A 20,801-nucleotide genomic window follows, 5' to 3' on the forward strand; every position below is an offset into this window, starting at 1 on the left:
ACTTCAGTGGTAACCGTGACCACTTGAGTGGACTTGGACGGCGTCTAGAAAATAAGGGAAAATGCCTTCAACAAAGCTCTTTTCATGGACAGCTCTTACGCTGTGCTCGATCCTACGGCTCTTAGACAAAAGCCCATATTTTCTTCCTGGGTCTTGTCATGTTTCCAGCAAGATCTCAGAACATGGCCTCACAGGTCAACACATTTAACCACCACGGGGAGCTTTACTAGAACTACAGCTTTTTGTTGGTTTGCAATGATTCCTAACCTGTTTAATATTGCATTTTTATCTTGTTGCTGGAAATCCTAACATTGGAGTTGAACTTCGCAAAGAGCTTTCAGACATTCTCTCATCTTGTCTCTTCAGGCTGGTGCAGGATAACTTCTGATAGCTCAGTCTGATTTTCAGTGGGGTTTGTACGAAAAGTGTTAAGATTGCTCCGTCTGGACCTCAAAAATTTACAAATAGAGTTTCATTGTTCTTTTATCTGAGTAGCTCCTAGTGTTTTATACACATTAATTCATTAATGCTCACAAATGCCCTGTGTGTAGGCAGTGGAAAATATTTTCCCTGCTGCAGTATTTACACATTGAGAAACCAAGTCAGGAGGCAGAGGCAGGGCGGGGCCTGTGGAGGGGAGCCAGGGCTGACTCAAGCTGCCGGGTTCTTAGTCTCGTCCGCTTCCTTGACCATTAGAAAACCCGAACACATTTTCCTTTGGAAAATGATCATGATTTCCAAGGAAAATAGCCCTGGAGACCACACTCTATCTGGAGAACAGAACTGTAAGAGGGGAGTTTGGGGGAGATTTTATCATAAAATGGTGGATGTGGTTTCATTTGCTTGTATCGTTGGCGTGTATTCTGGCTACAGCTGGAACCCAGACGGTCAACATGGTGGCGTGTGTTTGTGTCTAAAACCACTCTTTGGATGTACTCATCTCATTCCTTTGATGTCTTTCCAAGTGCTAGAAAAGGAAGATGCCATTTCCAGCTTAGGCTGTGCCATAGGTGGCAGAAAAGGCTTTCATGTTCCCTTTTTAGATTTCCACATCCTCAAGGGCAGGGAACCGTCCCTTCTCTTCCTCTTTTTAATCTCTTATCTTCCCACTAGTGCTTTGATGAGAATAAATCCGTAAAAGGACTTGGTGGGCAGAATAAACTGCAGACTGTGTATCTCAGTGCCTGTGTGACAGCTCTCCACGTGTGGGCATCTCAAACGTATGCCCAAAACTGAATCCCTGGTTTCCTTTCCCAAATCTGCACCACCTATGCCACTCCCCATCTCCGTTAATGGCAATCCCATCCTTAGCTCAGTCTTCAAATTTTGGAGACACCCTCTTTCTCTCACATCCCACTTCCGATTTGCCAGGAGATCCAACTGGCTTTTATCTTCAGAATGTGTCCAGAATCCAGTTACTGCTCTTGCTGCCCTTGCTACCACCCTGTTCTTGCCCACCATCATCTCTTGCCTGGATTATTGCAGTGCCCTCCAAACAGACAAGTCCCCCACTCTGCCCTTGGTCTCTTTGTCAACCTGCAACCTAGTAGTTAGAATAATACTGTTAGTATATATGTCAGATCATGTCACTCCTTAGCTTGCAACCCTTGAATGAATCCTTTCATACTTAGAGAAACCCAAGCCCACATGATGACATATAAGGTCTTATGTGATCAGGCCCTCCATTTTTCTCTGTCCCCTTTTTTCTTTGAGTGCATGTGTGTGATTTTACTACAGAGTATCGTAAAAAAAAAACCACAAACGCGACTTGGTCACAGCCTCTTAAATATAGTTATAACGTTGTCCTTCCTAGAAAGCTCCAAGCCTCTGTCTATGGAGCTCTAGCCTGCTCAGGGTAGAGCTTTGGAAGGAGGCAGAAGACATAAGCAGTGTTTCTCACACACACCCACCCACCCCCCAGTGTGTACGGAAGGTTCAGAGGACACTGAGGACACAGGAGTCTGTAAATATTTAGTCGTGGGTAATGAAGTTAATCTGGGAAGGGGTGGAGCTCTGGCAGTGGCTGGTACAGGTCCGGCTCTCCCGGCTCTTTGGGGAAGTAGTGAGGCTTTTGCTATTGGTTCAGCCAATCTGATGGTTGAGGCAGGTTTGGAAATTTTCTCAACACTTACGGTAGTTGGTACAACTCTTCTGGTGGGTTTCTTGGAAATTCTTAAAGGTGGAGCTGCTTTTGTCTTTTCCTGCTGCTACTGAGGGGTCCTATAGGCATTCTGGAAGGGACTACGTCAGTCTCTGCTGATTTTACAACTCTTCCAGAGCCGGGAGAAGTCATGCTTTTAAACTCTGAAACTCTTTCAGTAGATGGTATGTGTTTTTTTGAGGATGCTCTCAATATTTCCTCTGGTTACTGAGTATCTTCCGAAAGATGCTGAAGATAGGCTGCTGTAAGTTGAACGGGTTTTCACAAATCATTGTTTAGTTGCAATAGAGCACCAGTTTATTAAAAAAGGACGTAACTCAGGAAGAACCATGTGGAAGAGATGCAGAGGGCAAGGTATGTGGAACTTCCACGCTTCCTCTGAGCGTGCCACTCTCCCGGCACCTCCACGTGTTCAGCAGCCCAGAAGCTCCTGTCCTCCTTTTTCTGTTCCTTTCCATGTTACTCAATCGGACTCCTTGCTGTTCCTTGATCACGCTCGCACTGGTCAGTGTCCCCACCTTGCTTCACGACTTCCCACTCTCTCCTTCCTCTGCCTGAGACTCAGCCCAGAAATCTGCATGGGTCTCTCCTACATCTAAGTCTTTGCTCAAATGTCATCGTCTCAATGAGGTCTTTCCTGACCACTGTACTTAAAATTGCACCCCACTGCCCACCCCTGCCACCCTTTCCTCCTCCTTTGCTTCATTTTTAAAATAGCACATATCACTTTCAAATGTACTCTTAGAAACTTTTCTGGTTATTGTCTGTAAATTGTACTGTCAGCTTCAGAAGGGCTGGGACTTTTGTTTCTCTTGTTGAATTATATCTCCTGAGCACATAGTATCCTGTTGCCCGGCAGCTGCTCAAATGCTGTTGAATGAATATGTTGTGTTTTCAAACACAATAGTCACTCTTAACCTCCACTCCTCGTCAAAGAGTATATAATGATTGGACTTAGTCTCCTAATTTTTTGGTATGTATGGAACACAGCAAAGGATGCAAGAGAATAATTTAGCTGGGGATATAAGATAAACACATGAAACAATTAGCAACAAGTGCTGGGATATAACTGTTAGATTGTAGAATAAATAAAAGATACAGGGGCAGTCATTGGGAACATGAGGGGAGGGAGGACCCTGGAATTTACTGAGTACCTACTGAGTGTCAGTTCTACTCTAGGGGTTTTGTGTACTGGATTCCATTTGATCCTTACAACAGATATTGTGAGACCAGTGAGGCAGTCCAAGGTCACAGAGTTAGTAGGTGTTCGATCCAAGATTCAAACCCTAGTGTCCCATGCTACAGAGTTAGAATATTCAGAAAGGGATTCATGGAAGTGTAAGGTGGTAGAGTCTGGGCATGGGACCCATGGGGAGCAAATCTGGGTCAAGTGAGATTTATGTGGAGAAGTGGTGAACGATAGGTTATGTGTGGGATGAACAACATTGCAGGATGCTCTGGAAGCCCAGTGTGGGAGTTTGTATTTGATTTGATGGGTACTAGAGGCTAAGATTTGTTCTTGACCAGAGGAGTAAAATAAGGGAAACAATGACTTTGAGTATTAAATTGAGTATTTAACCTGGTGTTAATATCCAAGATGGATTAGAAGTGGGGAGGGGGGAACATGCTTCTGGTGATCACTTAACAGACTCTTGGAATATTGCTGGGAGGTTGGGGAAGGTGATGGGAATGGGGCGCCAGTTTAGTAAAGAGAATGAAGAGGGGAAGATGGGGGGGAGACTCCAAGTAATTACTACATGGTACATGAGTGAGTGTGGAAGTGAAGGAGGAGGAGAAATAAACGTTCTAGGGTTATAAACCTGAGTGGCTTTTATTACCTTTAGCAAGTGGGCAGTGTAGTTAATGTGGACCAGTTTGGGCCTGATAATATTGAATAGTTCTTGAAGCAGTGATATTAGGGAAATAATCAAAGAAACAGTTCTCCTCCTAGAGAAGAGAAAACATAGGGGATGGAGAAGGGATGATGAGATAAGTAGTCATCAAATATTGTGGGAAAAGGCATTAGCCTAGTTCTGTGCAGTTTCAGAGGTCAGTTTAGAACTAATGGGTGAAAATTAGGGGGAGGCAGATTTTGCCTTAAAATAAGGAACTGTAGTACCAACACTGGGAAAGTTACCTATAGTAGCTGCTTTGATCTTCACAGGTCTGCAAAGTAGACACTATCACCCCATCTTTACAGGTAAGGAAACTGAGGCCTTGGAGCACACTGCTTAAAAAGTGCAGAGCCAAGGTGTTTTGGTGTTTTATTTATTTTCCTTTTGTGGCTGAATTTTTTTTTAATTTAAAAAATTAAAATTAAATATTTAAAATTTAAAACAAGTTATTAAATATAAATAAATTATTTTAAATATAAAAAAATTTACATTGTAAATTTAAATATTTTTATTTAAAAAAGACATGGTGGGCTTCCCTGGTGGAGCAGTGGTTGAGAGTCCGCCTGCCGATGCAGGGGATGCGGGTTCGTGCCCCGGTCTGGGAAGATCCCGCATGCCGCGGAGCGGCTGTGCCCGTGGGCCATGGCCGCTGAGCCTGCGCGTCCAGAGCCTGTGCTCCGCAATGGGAGAGGCCACAACAGTGAGAGGCCCGCGTACAGGAAAAAAAAAAAAAAAAAAAGACATGGTATCACCAGCAAAATAATAGAGATTTTTAAAAGAGCTTTCCATCACTCCCAGCAATTTCTCATTGTAAGAGAACCAATATGTACAGTTTACATATTTTTTTTCACTTTTCTCTGATCATACAAAATGCAGTATATATTATTCTCCATTATAAATCATTTAAATATCACACCTAGACATGATTCTGCAAAGTTCTTTTTAAAGATCTCTCTGTGTTCTGTACTTTCACTATGATGTATCTAGGTAGAGATTTGTTGGAGCTCAATATATTTTCAGCATCTGAGAATTGTATCAATTAATAAGAATTCTCCAAAATTATCTCTTCACATATTCTTTTGTCCCTTTAATCTCAGTCTGGAACTCCTGTAAAAAGTATGTGGACCTTTTCATACTATATTTCATGTTCCTTAACATCTTTCATACCCTTCCCCTTCTCTAACTTTTTACTATATTCTGGGTAATCTCTTAAATTTCAAATTCTAGTTTACTGACTACCTTTTCATTTTTCTTTCTTTGTTATTTAGCCTGTCCAATGAGGTTTCAGACATTATACCTTCTTATTTTCAGAAGTTTTATTTGGTTCTTTGTCAAGTCAGCCTGGTGTTTTAGGATAGTGTCCTGTGCCTTTCTCTTGCTTTCAGTTATTTTTTTCAACATCTTATTTAAATATGCTTATATTTTAGAATATTTGGTTAGTCTGTTTGAAGTTCTCAGGGTCTGATCTTGCTGTTTGTACTGTCTTTCTTGTGATGCATAGCTGCATAGAGTGTTTAATGATTTGGAATTGTGAGCCTATGACAAATGAGACTCTAACGGTGGGAGTTTCATAAATCTGAGTTAACTCCAAATGCAGCATTACCAGCCTGGGATTATTTTTTGTATGTTAATCTCTCAGTTGAAGATTTCCAGGGAACGCTTTTCCCCCGCCTCTTCAAAAGCTTAGGCTGAGACAAAGTTCCTTGCCTTTTCCTTTTACTAGTGGTCATACTTTTCTATTTGACTAAAGGTAGAGCCCTCTGGGTACTGCCTTATTCAGGAGATGGATCCATGACTTTGTCTCTTGCCCTCAAAGGCCATTTAAACTCTATCTTCTGGGCTGAGACCAGCCAAACTCTTCAGGGCAAAGATTCTCAGTAGGTCATCACTGTATTTCTCAGTGAGTCTTAATTTTGTGACTTTTGGAGAGCTCCCTTGTTTTCTTGGGAGAGTTCAAACTATGCATTTGAAGTAGTTCTTAAATAGTCTAACTAATGCTTTGAGCAGTAGAGGTCTCAGGTTACTTAACCCATCATACTGGCAGAAAGAAAGTCTGTTTTCTTAAACACTTAAAGGAACAAGTCCTTGTCAACTCATCTTACAAATTTACGCAGCCCATTCCTGGTAGGATTGGTGCCTTTTCTCTGTTCTCTGCTAGCAACCAGTGCTTTTCTTTATTCTAATGTTAATTACATGGCATTGGCTGTTTTATTGTATGCTTCCTCCAATAAGCCAGGAGTTCCTGAGGGCAGACCCTGGACTTCTGTGGGTGCAAAGTCCCTCAGCTAATGGGAACAAATGGGACCCAGCACACATGAGGGGAGATGGATGAGGGAATTGGAGGCAGAGCCAGAAAGAAAGAGCTCTAATGGCCTAATATGTGACCAACTGATGAAAAGTATTGGTTTCAAAATAGGGAATGAAGTCTTTGTTCAGAGTGAGGTGGCATCTTAAGGATGGAGGAAAAAAGGAAAGAACCATAGTCATTCTTTCTAAAAATGTAATGTAGTTAGAAAGGGGAAAAGAATTGGTAGAGCATAACTTGGCATGAGCTCATTTCAGAGGTGGGCAATGGGTGTGGTCTGGAATTGATGTTATAGACTGTCTATCAATAAATCACTCACTGTAATTAAGTTTACTAGGTACATTCCACAGCTGGGACGTTTTGTATGGTATCGGTATTTTACTGAGTGCTCTGTGAACGCTCATCTAAAATGAGGTTTCCCCACAAATATGTAATCTAAATTTATAGGCCACACACCTAGACAGATCTGTGTTGCGTATGGGCGCATACACATGCACTGAGTCAGGGAATGGCATATTTTCTGTAATTTGGCTCATAGACCTGCTTGCTCCAAACTGTGTGCCCTGCTTTCCTTCTGTGTTCCTGTCTTTGAGTCAGTGTTTTTGAACGAAGGCATGATTTGTTGGTAGGAAGATCAAGACTTTATATCCATGACTATCCATTACCCTATTAACCTGGATTATATCACTCGATTAGTTAGCTATCACCTACTAGAAGATAGGAATGTAAAGAACTAGGAGATGAAAGGTAAACGTTTGTGTGTACCTGTATGTGTGTATGTTGCGAGTGGGGTTAAGATGAACTAAATTTAGTCACGCTGATGAGAAGACCTAAGGTGATGAGAGGTATCTGTTAAGTGTGACCATGTATTTGGCATAGCTATTATGAAATACCTTTATTTCTCACAGTTCTGGAGGCTAGAAGTCCAAGATCAGGTGCCAGCCTGGTTGGATGAGGCCCCTCTTCTGGGTCATAGACTTCTTGTTGTGTCCTCACATGGCAGGAGGGGTTGGGGAGCTCTGTGGAGTCATCTTTATAAGGGTACTAATTCCATTCATGGGGACCCCACCCTGATGAGCTAAGAACCTCCCAAAGGCCCTCTCTCCTAATACCATTATCCTGGGGGTGAGGTTTTCAACATTTGAATTTGTGGGGGGAGACACAAACACTCAGGCATGCACATACCACACCTGTGTATTCTGTTGGTGCAAATGTTAGTTTTTTCAGATTGCATTTTTTTTCCTAGAACAGGTAGAGAGTAGTTCAGCTCATGGCATGTGAAGATCTGCCTTGATGTGGCATTTACTGCTTCAGGTTCTGCAAAGTGTAGCATTTAGTTCCCAGTTCCTTCGTAATAGTGCAGTTTTTCAGAATAATGAGCTCAGTGTTGCTTTAGGAAACACACTGTTATGCGAGAGCCATGGAAAACATGATCTGAAAAGGGACTTGAGTAAATAGTAAGAGGGAAAGGGCCCAAGTTCTACCTGCCTCACAGCAGGCATTGCAGTTTTTGGAGCACCTCCAATCTTAAGAGCCACCCACTTGTCCAAGATCAGATTGATAGAAAGACAGAGCCTTATTCTTTGGTCTCTCTTGGTGAGGACTGTCAACAAGGAACTTATATGCCGTGAAATAGAACCATTCACTCCAATGGAAAATATGCAGATTTAGAAACTAAATTCTTTTTACTATCTTTTTGAAAAATGGAAGTAAGATTAGTATTCTGTTTTCATTTTTAACTGAAAATCAATATTAATATACAGTTTATGAGTTGGGTAGTTAAATTATAATTTAAATGAAAATATTTAGAAATTTTCATGGTAGATCTGAAAAGAAATTATATGCTAATTTCCTGGGGGATTACATCAAGGATAGTATTATGTAGTGAACTGGTATGACTTTCTCGAATATAGGAACTCTCCCATGAGGGATCCCCTTTCTGGAGGAGACTTGAGGTTGGCTAACCTCTCTTTTGAGGAGAAGGCACACCTAAGCCATCAGAAGCAAAATTAAAATCTGTTCAGATTTCAAAGAAGAGCATGGCACAGTTCTTCAGGAGGCAGGACTGTACCCGTTATGTGACATTTAACATCCTTGGCCACTAGGTACCAAGTGCCAAGATCTGTTCTCCCCAGCACTTTCGACATTCTCATTTCTTTCCCTTGTCCTGGTAAGCATGCACAGGTCCCCACTAACAAAAAGACCAAAATAAAACAAAAGTTCCCTTCATTTTCCTCTTCATTGCACTGGAAATGATACCCAGTAACTTTCTAATTTCCAAAGACCATGGCCCCTTCTGAGTCCTCATTCTCCTTGACCTCACTGCAGTCCCTCGTGAGCTCTAAGCAATTATGTATTATTATCAAATTATTATTTAAGCTCTTGAATTGTTGCTGAACTGTTCATGTGGTTGGACTTGTTATAAATGTCTTGAGGGCAGGATCTTTTTTTTTTTTTTTTTTTTTTTTTTAGTTTAATGTATTTTAATAGCAAACTTACAGGAACAGCACAGAAGACAGACAACATTAAAAACATGTACTTGTATATAGGACAACTCAGTTAGAAAAGTATAGTGAATGGATGGAATCTACTGTATGATAAAAATGCTACAAACACCATTTAGTTGCAGTCAATAAGAAATTTACTTGTTTTAAAAAAATCCAAATGCTGGCATTGTCCAGAAAAATTTAACAGGTTTATTTATAATTGTTATAAAGTTGAACTGCTGAAACTTGTTCACTGAAACATTTTGACTTGCATTAATGCTTTATGTCCCCGCATTTATATTAAAAATTCACACACAAATGAAAATGGGAAAACTGCCAATACCTGATTTCTGTCCCGCATTTTTCCACCTGCAATCATATACTTAGGTACCTTTTGACCCCATGGGGGAAAAAAAAAAAATCTAACGTTCAGAACTACCAATAACAGGAAGAGAAATTTTTTTTTTTTTTTTAAAGAATGAAATGTTTCCCATCATAGTGGATTCTTAAGCACGTTCTCCACGTATGCGGCGTGCTAGCTGGATGTCTTTTGGCATAATCGTTACACGTTTGGCATGGATAGCACACAGGTTGGTGTCTTCAAAAAGGCCAACCAGATAGGCCTCACTTGCCTCCTGCAAAGCACCAATAGCCGCACTCTGGAAGCGCAGATCTGTTTTGAAGTCGTGAGCAATTTCCCGCACCAGACGCTGGAAGGGAAGTTTGCGAATCAGAAGTTCAGTGGACTTCTGGTAACGTCTAATTTCACGGAGCGCCACGGTACCAGGCCTGTAACGATGAGGTTTCTTCACCCCTCCAGTAGAGGGCGCACTCTTGCGAGCGGCTTTTGTAGCCAGTTGTTTCCTCCGTGCTTTACCACCGGTCGATTTGCGGGCAGTCTGCTTTGTACGAGCCATGGTATAAAAAGACCTCCTTACTTACCCCCCTTCTCCTTCGGCTGGAGCTCAGCGAGCTAGAGGCGGCGCTGGCGTCGGAGAGCGATAGCGGCGCGGCGGCGGCAGCGAACACAATTGAGGGCAGGATCTTATACTTCTCTGTGCCCTTAGTAATATTCAGGACAATGTATTTGGTGTTTAATTTGTTAGCTGAATATTTATTTCTAACTCATTGCACTGTTTTAATATTTATCCTGTAGGAAAGTTCTTTTCTGTTTTAATCTTGAATCCCAAATGCTGAATTTCACGTCTTTATTGTATATGCGATGGAAATTTGTAGTTATTATTCTTAGCATATGTAGGTCACGTTTGTTCAGATCACTGGAGCCCAGGGATATATCTGGATCTCAGTCACAGTAACGATATAGTTTTTGACTTGGCTTTCACCAGTGAAAACATTTGAATACCAGTTCTCCCTCTGTTCCTCCTTTCCGAGGCACAGGTCAAGATCCCTCTTCCCAGAAGAGTCCTTTCTGACGACTTCAGCCACAAAGTTCTCTCATTTTCCTAAACTCTTAAAGCATTTACTATTTAACATGATTTTCTCCACTCCTTACCTCCTGGTTACTGCTCCACTGCCCTCATTAGGCTGTTCCTTCCAACATGGCTGTGGCCAAGCAGGCCAGCAACCTCTCAAATCATGGCTTCAGTGGGTCCTTCTCAGTTCTTACCTTGCTTTGCGTCATTTACCCACAGGGTTTGCTGCCTTGTTCATTTCTCTTGGATTTTTGTCACATTCTAAATTTCTAACATAGCAATAGTTAGATAGTTGGGAGTGTGGGATCTGGAACCAGACTGCTTGGGTTTGAATCCTGGTTCTACCACTTAGCAGTTGTGTGCCTTTGGCCAACCTGCTTAACCTCTCTATGCCTCACTTTTCCCATCTGTAAAATGGGGACAGTAGCAGGAGGTACTCTGTAGGGTTGTGAGGATTAGATGAACATTGTCTAGCACAATAAATAGTGCTCAGTAAATGTCAGCCCTGATTATTTCTCTATTTCTCAATGCCTTCTGTGAGCTCCTCTTCCTCTACCTTTCTCTTGGAGTTCTCCAAGGTTCTGTTCTAAGCCCTTTTTGAATTTGTGTGTATCCACTTCCTTGATCCATCCCATTTACTCCCAATGACTTTAACTACTGTTCTGTATTATCAAACTCTTTCTCTCCAGCCCAGACCTCTTTCTTGAACTCCAGATCCCTGCTTTTGACCTGTCTTGGACACCAGTCCTCACATCTCAAACTCATTATGGCCAGTACTCATTTTTTTTCCTGAGTCATTCATCTGCTTTTCCTTTCACTTTCCCCATCTTGGTCAATGGCATTTTCTATCTCATTTCCCAAACCAGGAACCAAGGAATCACCCTAGATTCCTCCTGATCCTTATGCCCTGCATCTAACTAAGCATCAAGGCCTTTCCATTTTGTTCTTTAATCTGTTAAATTTGCCTACCCTACAACATTGCTTTGAATCAGGCTCTCAATGTCTTTCACCTGAACAATAGCAATGGTCTCTTACCTGGTTTCCCTGACTTTGGTCTCTCTCTCTCTTTCCAATCCATCTACCACCTGTGTCACAGTGATCTCTTTAAAACACAATTTGGGGGCTTCCCTGGTGGCGCAGTGGTCGAGAGTCCGTCTGCTGATTCAGGGGACACGGGTTTGTGCCCTGGTCCGGGAAGATCCCACATGCTGTGGAGCAGCTGGGCCTGTGAGCCATGGCCGTTGATCCTGTGCGTCTGGAGCCTGTGCTCCGCAACGGGAGAGGCCACAACAGTGAGAGGCCCGTGTACCAAAAAAACAAAAAACAAAAAACAAAACACAATTTGGATCACACCCCTCTCTTGCTTAAAGCCACTCACTGGTGTGAAGTTCATGTTACTTAGGATGACATAACATTGGGGCTCAGAAAAAGTTTTCATTCTTCTCTCCCACCACTACCCTACGCACACTTTCAGTAGCCCTGGAGGTGCTACTGAACAACCTCTCCTTTTATGCTTCCATGTAGTTGTACCTATTTCTTCTGCTTGAAATGTCCTCCCATTTCATGGTCTACCTGGTGAACATCTATTGTCTGTCTCAGTGATTTTCAACAAGGCATACTATTGGCATTTGGGGTGGGACAGTTCTTTGTGCAGGACTGATCCAGTATTATAGGACACTCAGTATCCATGGCCCCTGTTGCTGAATGCCAGTAGCAGCTCCCTTCCCTCTTCTGCTCTTCTCTTACCCCACCAACCCGGTCAGGTAAGAAACCAGACATGCTCTGCCCTCATTTCCAAATGCCTTTCTGGGTAGGAATGCCCCTAGTTAAAAGCAGTAGTATGTATTCTTTAAGACTTAGCTTAAGCCTCATTTCCTTGGGGAACCATGCCCGATACCTCACCTGCTGACTGATTTAAGTATTTCTGCTTCCCTGTGTTCACAGAATCCCACACATATTTTATATTACCATTGTTTTCCTTTTTCTCACTGGGCTGGCATTTCCTCTAGGACAGAATTCATCCTTTCATCCTCATCCTAGGATATAATAGATACTCAATAAATATTTGTAGAGTAAGTGAATGTTTATGTTATCCTTGGTATTTAGTTGTCTGTCCTCTAGCTTATTTGCCTATTTCATATCGGTATGCCCTTTTCAGATAGATTGATAGACACTTGAAGGGAGACATTTATACTTTTTTTTTAACTGAGTACTAAGCATATAGGAAGTTCTGAGTAAATGTGCTAAACTAAATGAAACATTTAGAGACTAGCTATATTTCTAAGGTTAAACCTCATTTCTTTTAATTGTTAAGGTCATATTTCTAAACATTAAAGCATCATTCTAGAATTTCTCCAGGTTTTACACATTTGTCCACTAGTTTTATAGTCTAGAATTGGATGCACTAGTCTAGCTCTTCCGGTTTAAGAATGTCTTAATTTTTATGCGTGGTGGGCAGAGAGAGTACCTTTTTGTTCCTACAAAGACTGTATAAAGCCTAGTTGGGAATGGGGAGGTAGAGGAGGGTGGCTCATAGCCACAGTTTGCTGCCTGAAATACAGATGAAAGCCATGAGGGAGGTGGTGGCTGCCACCCCTGGTTAGATTTGTTAACTTCTCTGTAGAAATGATTCTTAGTATCAGGAGAATTTTCCATGTACCTATTCCCCCAGCTACTCTCTCTGCCTCTACTTTCTTCTCTCTCCAGTCTATTCAGCAGTCTTTGGGTCAGCCTCATGACAAGGCAACCTTAGGTAGGTTATTACCTCACTTCAAACACTTCTTTGGCCTCGCATTGCCTCTAGAAGGGATTTTCAACCAGAAGTGTGTGATTTTTTAATCTTGGATCTCACAACCTTAAATTCAGCCCATGACTCCACAAAAGAGAACCAGTTTCTTGACTTAGCAGTTACCTTGTTTTTGCCCATAAATAGTATTTCCTACTTTGTTCACTCATGTTTCTTCTCTAACATAGTTCTGAATTTCTTTTGACATTTTAAATTATCAAATTTATTCCTAAGGATAAAGCCTTGCTGCCACACAAAATAATCAAAACATGTCATAAGCTGAGAAAGAAATTCTAAAAATATTTTAAGCAATGGCAATATTATTGGAAAATGTGGGCCGGGGGTGGGGGGATGGCCACCACCAGAGAGAAGATTGATTAGCATACATAAATTTTAGCATGACTTTTCAAATTGACAATTTTATTGAGATAATTGTACAGTCACATTCAGTTGTAAGAAACAGTATAGAGAAACTTTATATTCTCTACCCAGTGGTAACATTTTGTAAAACTGTTATAATCAGCTCAATTAATATCGACAGTGATACAATGTACCCATCTTATTCAGGTTTTCCAGTTTTACTTATATTCACTAGTACGAGTAATCTTAAATTTCTGTACCATTTTTGTCACGTGTGTAGGTTCATGCGTTCACCACTACAGTCAAGATACTGAACAGTTCTGAAACCACTAGGATCCCTCATGTCGCCCTTTTATAGTCACGACTGCCTTCCCTCCTCACCTCTCCCAATACTGTTTCTCACCCCTGACAACCACTAATCTGTTGTCCATTAATTTTTCTCATTTAAAAAATATTATTATATAAGTGGGATTATAGTCTGTAACCTTTTGGGACTGGCTCTCATCACTCAGCATAATTTCCTGAAGATTGATCCATGTTGAATAAATAGTTTGCTCCTTTTAATTGCTGAGTAGTATATCTTGCTGAGTTATGTATGTACATATGTAAGTGTGCACAAAGACAACAGAGTTTAACCATTCACCTATTGAAGACATCTGGGCTGATTCTAGTTTTTGGCTGTTATAAGTAAGGCTATGAACAATCGTGTCCAGGTTTTTGTGTGAACATAAACCTTTATTTCTCGGGGGGGAAAATACCCATTAGTGGAATTGCTGGTGGCAGTGTGTGTTTAGTTTTTAAGAGACTGCCCAACTGTTTTCCAGAGTGACTATATTATTTTGCATTTTCACCAGCAGTGTATAAGTGATTCAGTTTCTCCACATCCTTTCCAAGATTTGGTGATGCCACTATTTTTATCATCAGTGATAGGGGCACTATTTTATATATTTTATATATTTTAATATCCCTCCCATGACAACCTGCATGGTGTTGTGCACACAGAGACAGTGAGTTGACGTTGACCTGATGGAGGAACTTTCGAAATCTGTTGCTGATGAGGACATTGATGCCCTGATAGGATGTAACTTGCCCAAGATACTTGAGTGATTGAGCTTTGCATTGACTATGAAGGATACACTGAACGGATTAACAGCATAAGTGAGATGGTACGGGTATGTTCAACTGACTTATAAAAAGCTTTTAAGGGCTTAATCACTTTGTGTGCAAATACATCCTGTGACATACTAGCAAGTGTGACTGGTTGGGCGGAACATTTTGTTAGCAGCGAGCTCCCGCTCCTCTTTGTACTTTGCAAATGTCCTCTAATTTAGGCTGTACTATTTCAGACTGACTGGCTCCCCTTCTTCCTCCCCACCCCCAGTAGTTTGAATTAATGAGATCCCATTGAATGGTTATTGTGTTGCTTGCTTGCTAATCTTCAGACATCTCCCCACACTGAGTTCACCACATAATTCTACTCTTTCACTTAAAGCTGCTTAGACCTGCATAATTCAGGTAGATAACTGCAGTCTGAAGCAGGTCTGTAGACACCGTTGTGTATTAAACAGTAGGTTTATTTCTAAAATGCTTTCTTCTTGCCCATCCATTGTGCTGCCATTGAAGGTTTTTACTTAGACGTGGCCTTACCCCCCATTTAACTGTTCTTTCTTCCTCCTGTTAGAATAACAGTTGTGAAATACAATTAAAATTCTACACTCCTAGGTTCACAAAGGAGCTTTGAATCAACATTTCCCTCTAAGTGCAGAAGGTTTCAAACTGAGGTAGCAATTGAATTACCCCAATAGTAATTGCTCTCTGCCCTTTGAAGTTGCAAACTGTAGGGGGAATATTTGGTTCTATAAAGTCAAATAAAATTCTTTGGAGCTTGACAGTATTATATTGATGTGGTACAGTGCTCTTCAGAATTCCTGATGCCTGGGGATTCCTTGGGGCTGCCAGGATGAGGCTGAGCGGGGTAGGCCTCTTTTAGACCATCTTCACCCCAATTACTCCTGAATCATTTTGTTCAGTCTAATATATAGAGGTTCTGAATGATAAATAAAGATTCAAATGTTTTAAAAAATCCTTTGCGTATGCTTAATGTACAGTGATAATAAAACTAGTTACAGCTAGCATTTATTGAGTGCTTATGATAGGCCGTTAAGTGTTTTCTCTTTTTTCTCTATCAAATCTCTTAATCTTCCCAACAATCTTAGCGGGTAGGTACTGTTACTTGTTCTACTTGACACGTTAGAAACTGGCCCAGGGAGGTAAATAACAGACCCAAAGTCACACAGTTAGAACAGGGTATAACTGGTGTTCAAACGCAGCCTGTTCTTGAGTCTGTACTCCTAGCTGTGAGGCTTTTGCAGCCTTTTAGCCAAGCAAATTGCTGTCTTTCAGACCATTGTAATGTTACAGAAGGACTGTGCTGAGGCCAAGGAGAGCCTGGGCTCCAGGCTCAGACAGGTTGGATCCACATGCCTCGGCCATGTCTAGCCTCTTGGCCTCATCCTCAACCAATTGGCACAACTCTGCTGAGCTTTTCTTCACTCTTGTGAAGTGGAGACGGGGGTGCTGGAGGTCCTCCTATCTGAAGAGAGTAAGTATCAGGAAAGCCCTTTGAAGTGAAGCTTCTTGGAATGGGGACCACAATTCAGAGGTAACAGGGGTGGAGAAAAAATATGCCTGGGGTTCTAGTTTTTGAAAATGAAATTAAAATTATGAAAATATTTTTAAAATTTAAAGTTTATTCCTTTGGCTGAAAGGCAGCAGAGCATCACGGCTAGAATTACAGGCTCTGGAGCGGCTGCTCGAATACCAGCCTAGCCTTGTTCAGTGTGACCTAATGCATACTGAGTTTTTAACTCTGCCAACTCTTAGAATGAACATAAGGTGAATCATGTATGTGTGAGAGATTAACTAGAGGAGGTTGTGACTTTTTTTCTGACATGACTGATAGCACAGTAGAGCATCCATGTCATCACGTTTGATTTTCAGAGCATTATTATGGGGTTCATTTTTATCAGAAATACCCAAGAACGTCTCCCATTTCCTCCTAGGGTGGGGAGAAGGTGCTGTTATTTTTTTAATGTTGAAGTTACTATCTTTAAGCCTTTATCTCATTGTGATTATTTCTTCTTACTTGTTAATGGATCTCTGTCACATTCTCATTGATAGTTTTGTATATGACCTGAAGTTCTCCAGTACTCAAGTTCTTTTCTCAATTTTATTTAACCTTATTTCATGCTTAAAAAAGATTTCCAGGGCTTCCCTGGTGGCGCAGTGGTTGAGAGTCCGCCTGCCGATGCAGGGGACACGGGTTCGTGCCCCAGTCCGGGAAGATCCCACATGCCGTGGAGCGGCTGGGCCCGTGAGCCATGGCTGCTGAGCCTGCGCGTCCGGAGCCTGTGCTTCGCAACGGGAGAGACCACAACAATGAGAGGCCCACATACCACAAAAAAAAAAAGATTTCCAGTTGTATTTTGAGTTGATTTGTATTTAGCTATACTATTTGGTAACCATACCAAGCCCTGAACAAACAACTACAAAAAAGGTTTTTTTGATGTTCAAGATAAAATGGCTAGAGAGTAGATGCTAGCATTGGGTGGGGTGAAGAATGAACAAGGGAGGTTTTTGCTTGTCCTTCTATAAGTGGTCAGTTCATTTAAGTATTTTTGTTTAGGTAGCTTGCTCCTCAGTTGACCTTGTAACTGGAGGGACTTGTAAATGAAGATTTAGATAACTAGGACTTCCACACTTTTCTCAACGCTACCATGAGGATTCTCTGAGATGATGTTTGTGAAATACTTAACGCAGTGCCTGACACACCATTAGCCTTCAAAATGTAGTTATTTATAATACAGACAAATATTTGAGCATTATCTGTTAATAAGTTGTATGAGAGGCATACGCACCAATGACTTTTAGCATGTTGAAAGACAAAATTAGTCATGGGTTTTATATTGAATCAGTCTTAGAATATTTCATTTAGATGCAAAAACATGAGAAACCCAGAACTTCAAAGAACTGATTTTTTTCTGTATTAGTTAAATGTTATGTTTTAAATTTAAAATATCCTTTTCACCTGTTGAAAATAGTCTAATATTTTTCTTTAGTGTTAACTAGCAACCAGAGATATTGCAATATTATGTATTCTTCATAAAATATCTAAACTATTGAATCTTTTATGTCTTGATGATCTTTTCATACGATTTTTTTCCCCTTTTGGGAGCAAACTTAAAAACTTTGTACTAAGACCCCGAATTATTCCATGGTGTCTGCCAGCAAGACTAGAAATGTATTGGCTCTTTACTTTCCCACTAAACATTTTCAAAAATACAGTACAATAAAAAAGTACTTGAGTCTCAATTTTTGAAATTGCAGGTGGAGAACTCAAGCTTTAGGAAGTGGAGTGTAGCGCATGATACTTCACTTATATAGTGAAAAACTGCAGCATGTGAAGAACTTAAGCAATTGTGACTTGCTTAGCAAACACAAATTTTTTATCATTAAACTTGATGTAAAAGGAGGCATGGCCATATTTAGCCATGCAGCTCAGCAAGTGAGCACAGAACTTACTGCTCTTTGCTATAATAGAGGAATTAATTACAGAAAAGTGAGAATATAGTTTTAAATATCTATTTTGGTTTGAAGTTTTATTTGAAGATATAATATATTGGCAGCAAACTATGTTCTCTACAACTTAAGTAGGAAATCCTGATAGGGGTTTTAGAAGTGTTGGAACAGAGGTTGGGAACTGTGGGGATTTTAGTTTTTAGTTCATTTTTTCAAGAAGTGAAAAGTAGTTTCTCTGAAAAACAAAATAACTGCTGCTCAGAATGGCTCCTAAATTTCTTTACTGAAAAGTGGTAAAAGGTAGAGTAGGCAGGAATAATAAAATATGAGTTGTTAAAAATATCAGGTGAAATATAAACAACATGTTGTTTAGCCCTTGATGTTTTGCCTTTTGCCTGAGATGATTATGATTCAAATTTGAGGCAGGCATTTGATGGCGTTGGTGGAGAACCTGGATCCTTCACAAAGCTGTGTGAGGTTGGATTCTGCACTCCAGTTCAGCTCATGTGGGCCTTTTCACTGTATAAATACAGAACTCCAGAGGCGCTGGTGAGCACCCTACACTCCACTGGTCGTGCCTTTGTCTGCTGAGCCTGGAGGAAAACTATTGGGAAAAGTAGCCTAACAAGTAGGGGAAAAGGCTTACTTTATAGAGCAGAGCTTCAAAATGTTGACGTGTATATACCCTTAAATATAATATGTTAACATGTATCCCTTAATGTATTTATTAATAAAACATACTACTGTAACAGTGTATATTCTAAAACATATCTGAAATCTACAAAGCTATAAGGATTAAACATTATAGTAAGATTTTTTTTTATTAATAGCCCTTTTTGCACTCACTAAAAACATTGACATGTAATACATGCCAGTGAGAGTAATATGATGGAAATGTATCGTTCTTTTGAAAACCTTTGCTTAATAATTTTAATGCTGTGTTCAGTTCAGCTTGAATGTCTGGTTCCAAGTACTGTTTACTTTGAAATTGATTTTGAAGTGTCATAGCTGAAAAAGATACTATATTATGATAAATAGATTCTAATTGAAAAAGTGAGTGCTGGCTGTACTTGTACATAAGGGGATTTATATTTTAACCCCATCCAACAATTGTACAAGAGTTTAAATGTGGCTAATAAATTCCCATCTTCCATGATGTCAATCATTCCTCCTGTAAATTAATCAGAAGCTGTTGCATTTAAAGAATATAAAACCCATGAAACATTTGGAAAGTTTAAAAAAAATAGATTAGAAAGCTTTTTCCAAAAATTTAAAGCATGCGTGTATGAGGGCTTTTGTAGGTGGCAAGCTTTAAATAATTTTTGCAACAAAATCACAAAATGGAAAGGTGTAAATACTTTTTCAAAATGTTTTTATGGTGGTATATACTGTGTATAACCTGAGTTTCTTTTGAGATGCATTTTCTTTTTCACTTATTAAAATGTCACCCCTTTCGGGCCTCCCTGGTGGCGCAGTGGTTGAGAGTCCGCCTGCCGATGCAGGGGATACGGGTTCGTGCCCCGGTCTGGGAGGATCCCATATGCCGCGGAGTGGCTGGGCCCGTGAGCCATGGCCGCTGGGCCTGCGCATCCGGAGCCTGTGCTCCGCAACGGGAGAGGCCACAGCAGTGAGAGGCCCGCATACCGCAAAAAGAAAAAAAAAAAAAAAAAAAAAAAAAATGTCACCCCTTTCTTGAAGGGATAGGATATTTATTTGAAAACTATTTTTAAAAGATCTGCTATAAACAGCCAGTTTTCATCTCAGAAAACCCAGCAAATATGGAACACTTCTATTTTTGTTAGAAAATTAGCTAGTACATGTTTGGCAACTTTTTAAAGTACTCTGCTGCGATATAACCAACACACCTTAATGTGGTAAAGATTTTTATGGTCACTTCCCGTCTTGTTACAGCAATTGTAAAGATTTGACCATGTTTGAAGGTCTTATTTCTATAAAGTTAATCACACTGGCATCCTGTGGAACTGTGTGCTTTTGGCTTCAAGGTCTTCTTTGCAGTATCTCACCCATGAATGACACAGTGAATGAATTTTGTGTATGTGCTTTTTAAACTTCTTATCTGAGAAGCTACCCTATCAGTGGTTGTACTCGAACAGTTTTCCTGTAGATCATTACTTATTAAGGAAGTAATTCACTCTTCAACATGTCTTCATATTCTCACTAACAGTGGGTTTTTTTTTAGTGTATTTTATCAGACAAAAATCTAATACCATCTGTACTTTCTTCTAAGTGTATGGCAAGCCTCCCACACAGCTTAATATGTCCTAATATGCTTCTTAAAATACTAAGTTTTGAAAGTTTTGCTCATAAAGGAAAGCATTTTAGTTAGTTTTTTTTTTTTTTACTTTGTGGATTTCAGTCTTTTTTCTTAGCACTGCATTTACTATAGAATACATTCATTTCTTTTGCTATTAGGTAGAAATCTTAAAAGGATCTTCTAATTTTATTATCAAGTTTACTGAAATTTTGTAAAGGATTGGAATTGTGTATGGCATGACTGTGAACATAGTTGAAAAAAATGGCTACTGTCTTGAGACACAGTGTACATTTAGTGTGAGGGTCATGGTACATGTGCTGGTGGATATACATTCATATTTTAAATGCCTTCTTGATAATTTTGAATCTTGAGGGGCTCTACTCAGTGCTCTTGGATTGGTCATAATTTTTATTTCATAGTGTAGCTGATGAACAATTCATACTGGGATTGGGGGCCTCAGTTTTGTCATTCTTGTGGTTAGTATTATCTTTAATTTGAACTTTCTTTCTTGGACTCCTTAAGA

General features: G+C 40.3%; 2 protein-coding genes across 9 annotated transcripts in view; one reads left to right on the plus strand and one right to left on the minus strand.

Moving 5' to 3' along the window:
- Nucleotides 1-20,801, plus strand: part of ARHGEF28 (Rho guanine nucleotide exchange factor 28) — a 314,507-nt gene that overhangs the window by 33,551 nt on the left and 260,155 nt on the right. For 5 of the 8 annotated variants that reach the window (XM_081232406.1, XM_081232410.1, XM_081232411.1 and 2 more), the window contains exon 1: nucleotides 2,128-2,325. The exons of 1 other annotated variant lie outside the window; for it this stretch is intronic. In XM_081232406.1, the coding sequence (XP_081088532.1) occupies nucleotides 2,292-2,325 (34 nt within the window). In that variant the 5' untranslated portion in view covers nucleotides 2,128-2,291. Of the gene's footprint in view, nucleotides 1-2,127; nucleotides 2,326-2,347; nucleotides 2,516-14,572; nucleotides 14,592-20,801 lie in introns of those variants that run through there. 2 more of the 8 variants (XM_081232408.1, XM_081232409.1) reach the window with 2 other exon arrangements.
- On the minus strand, nucleotides 8,856-9,883 carry LOC308615867 (histone H3.3A-like). Its single transcript, XM_081231739.1, has one exon. It carries the CDS (start codon nucleotides 9,762-9,764, stop codon nucleotides 9,354-9,356), a length of 411 nt encoding a protein of 136 aa, XP_081087865.1. The 5' UTR covers nucleotides 9,765-9,883; the 3' UTR covers nucleotides 8,856-9,353.

The sequence above is a fragment of the Mesoplodon bidens genome (assembly GCF_964165515.1).
Source record: "Mesoplodon bidens genome assembly, chromosome: 4".
Lineage (NCBI taxonomy): Eukaryota > Metazoa > Chordata > Mammalia > Artiodactyla > Ziphiidae > Mesoplodon > Mesoplodon bidens.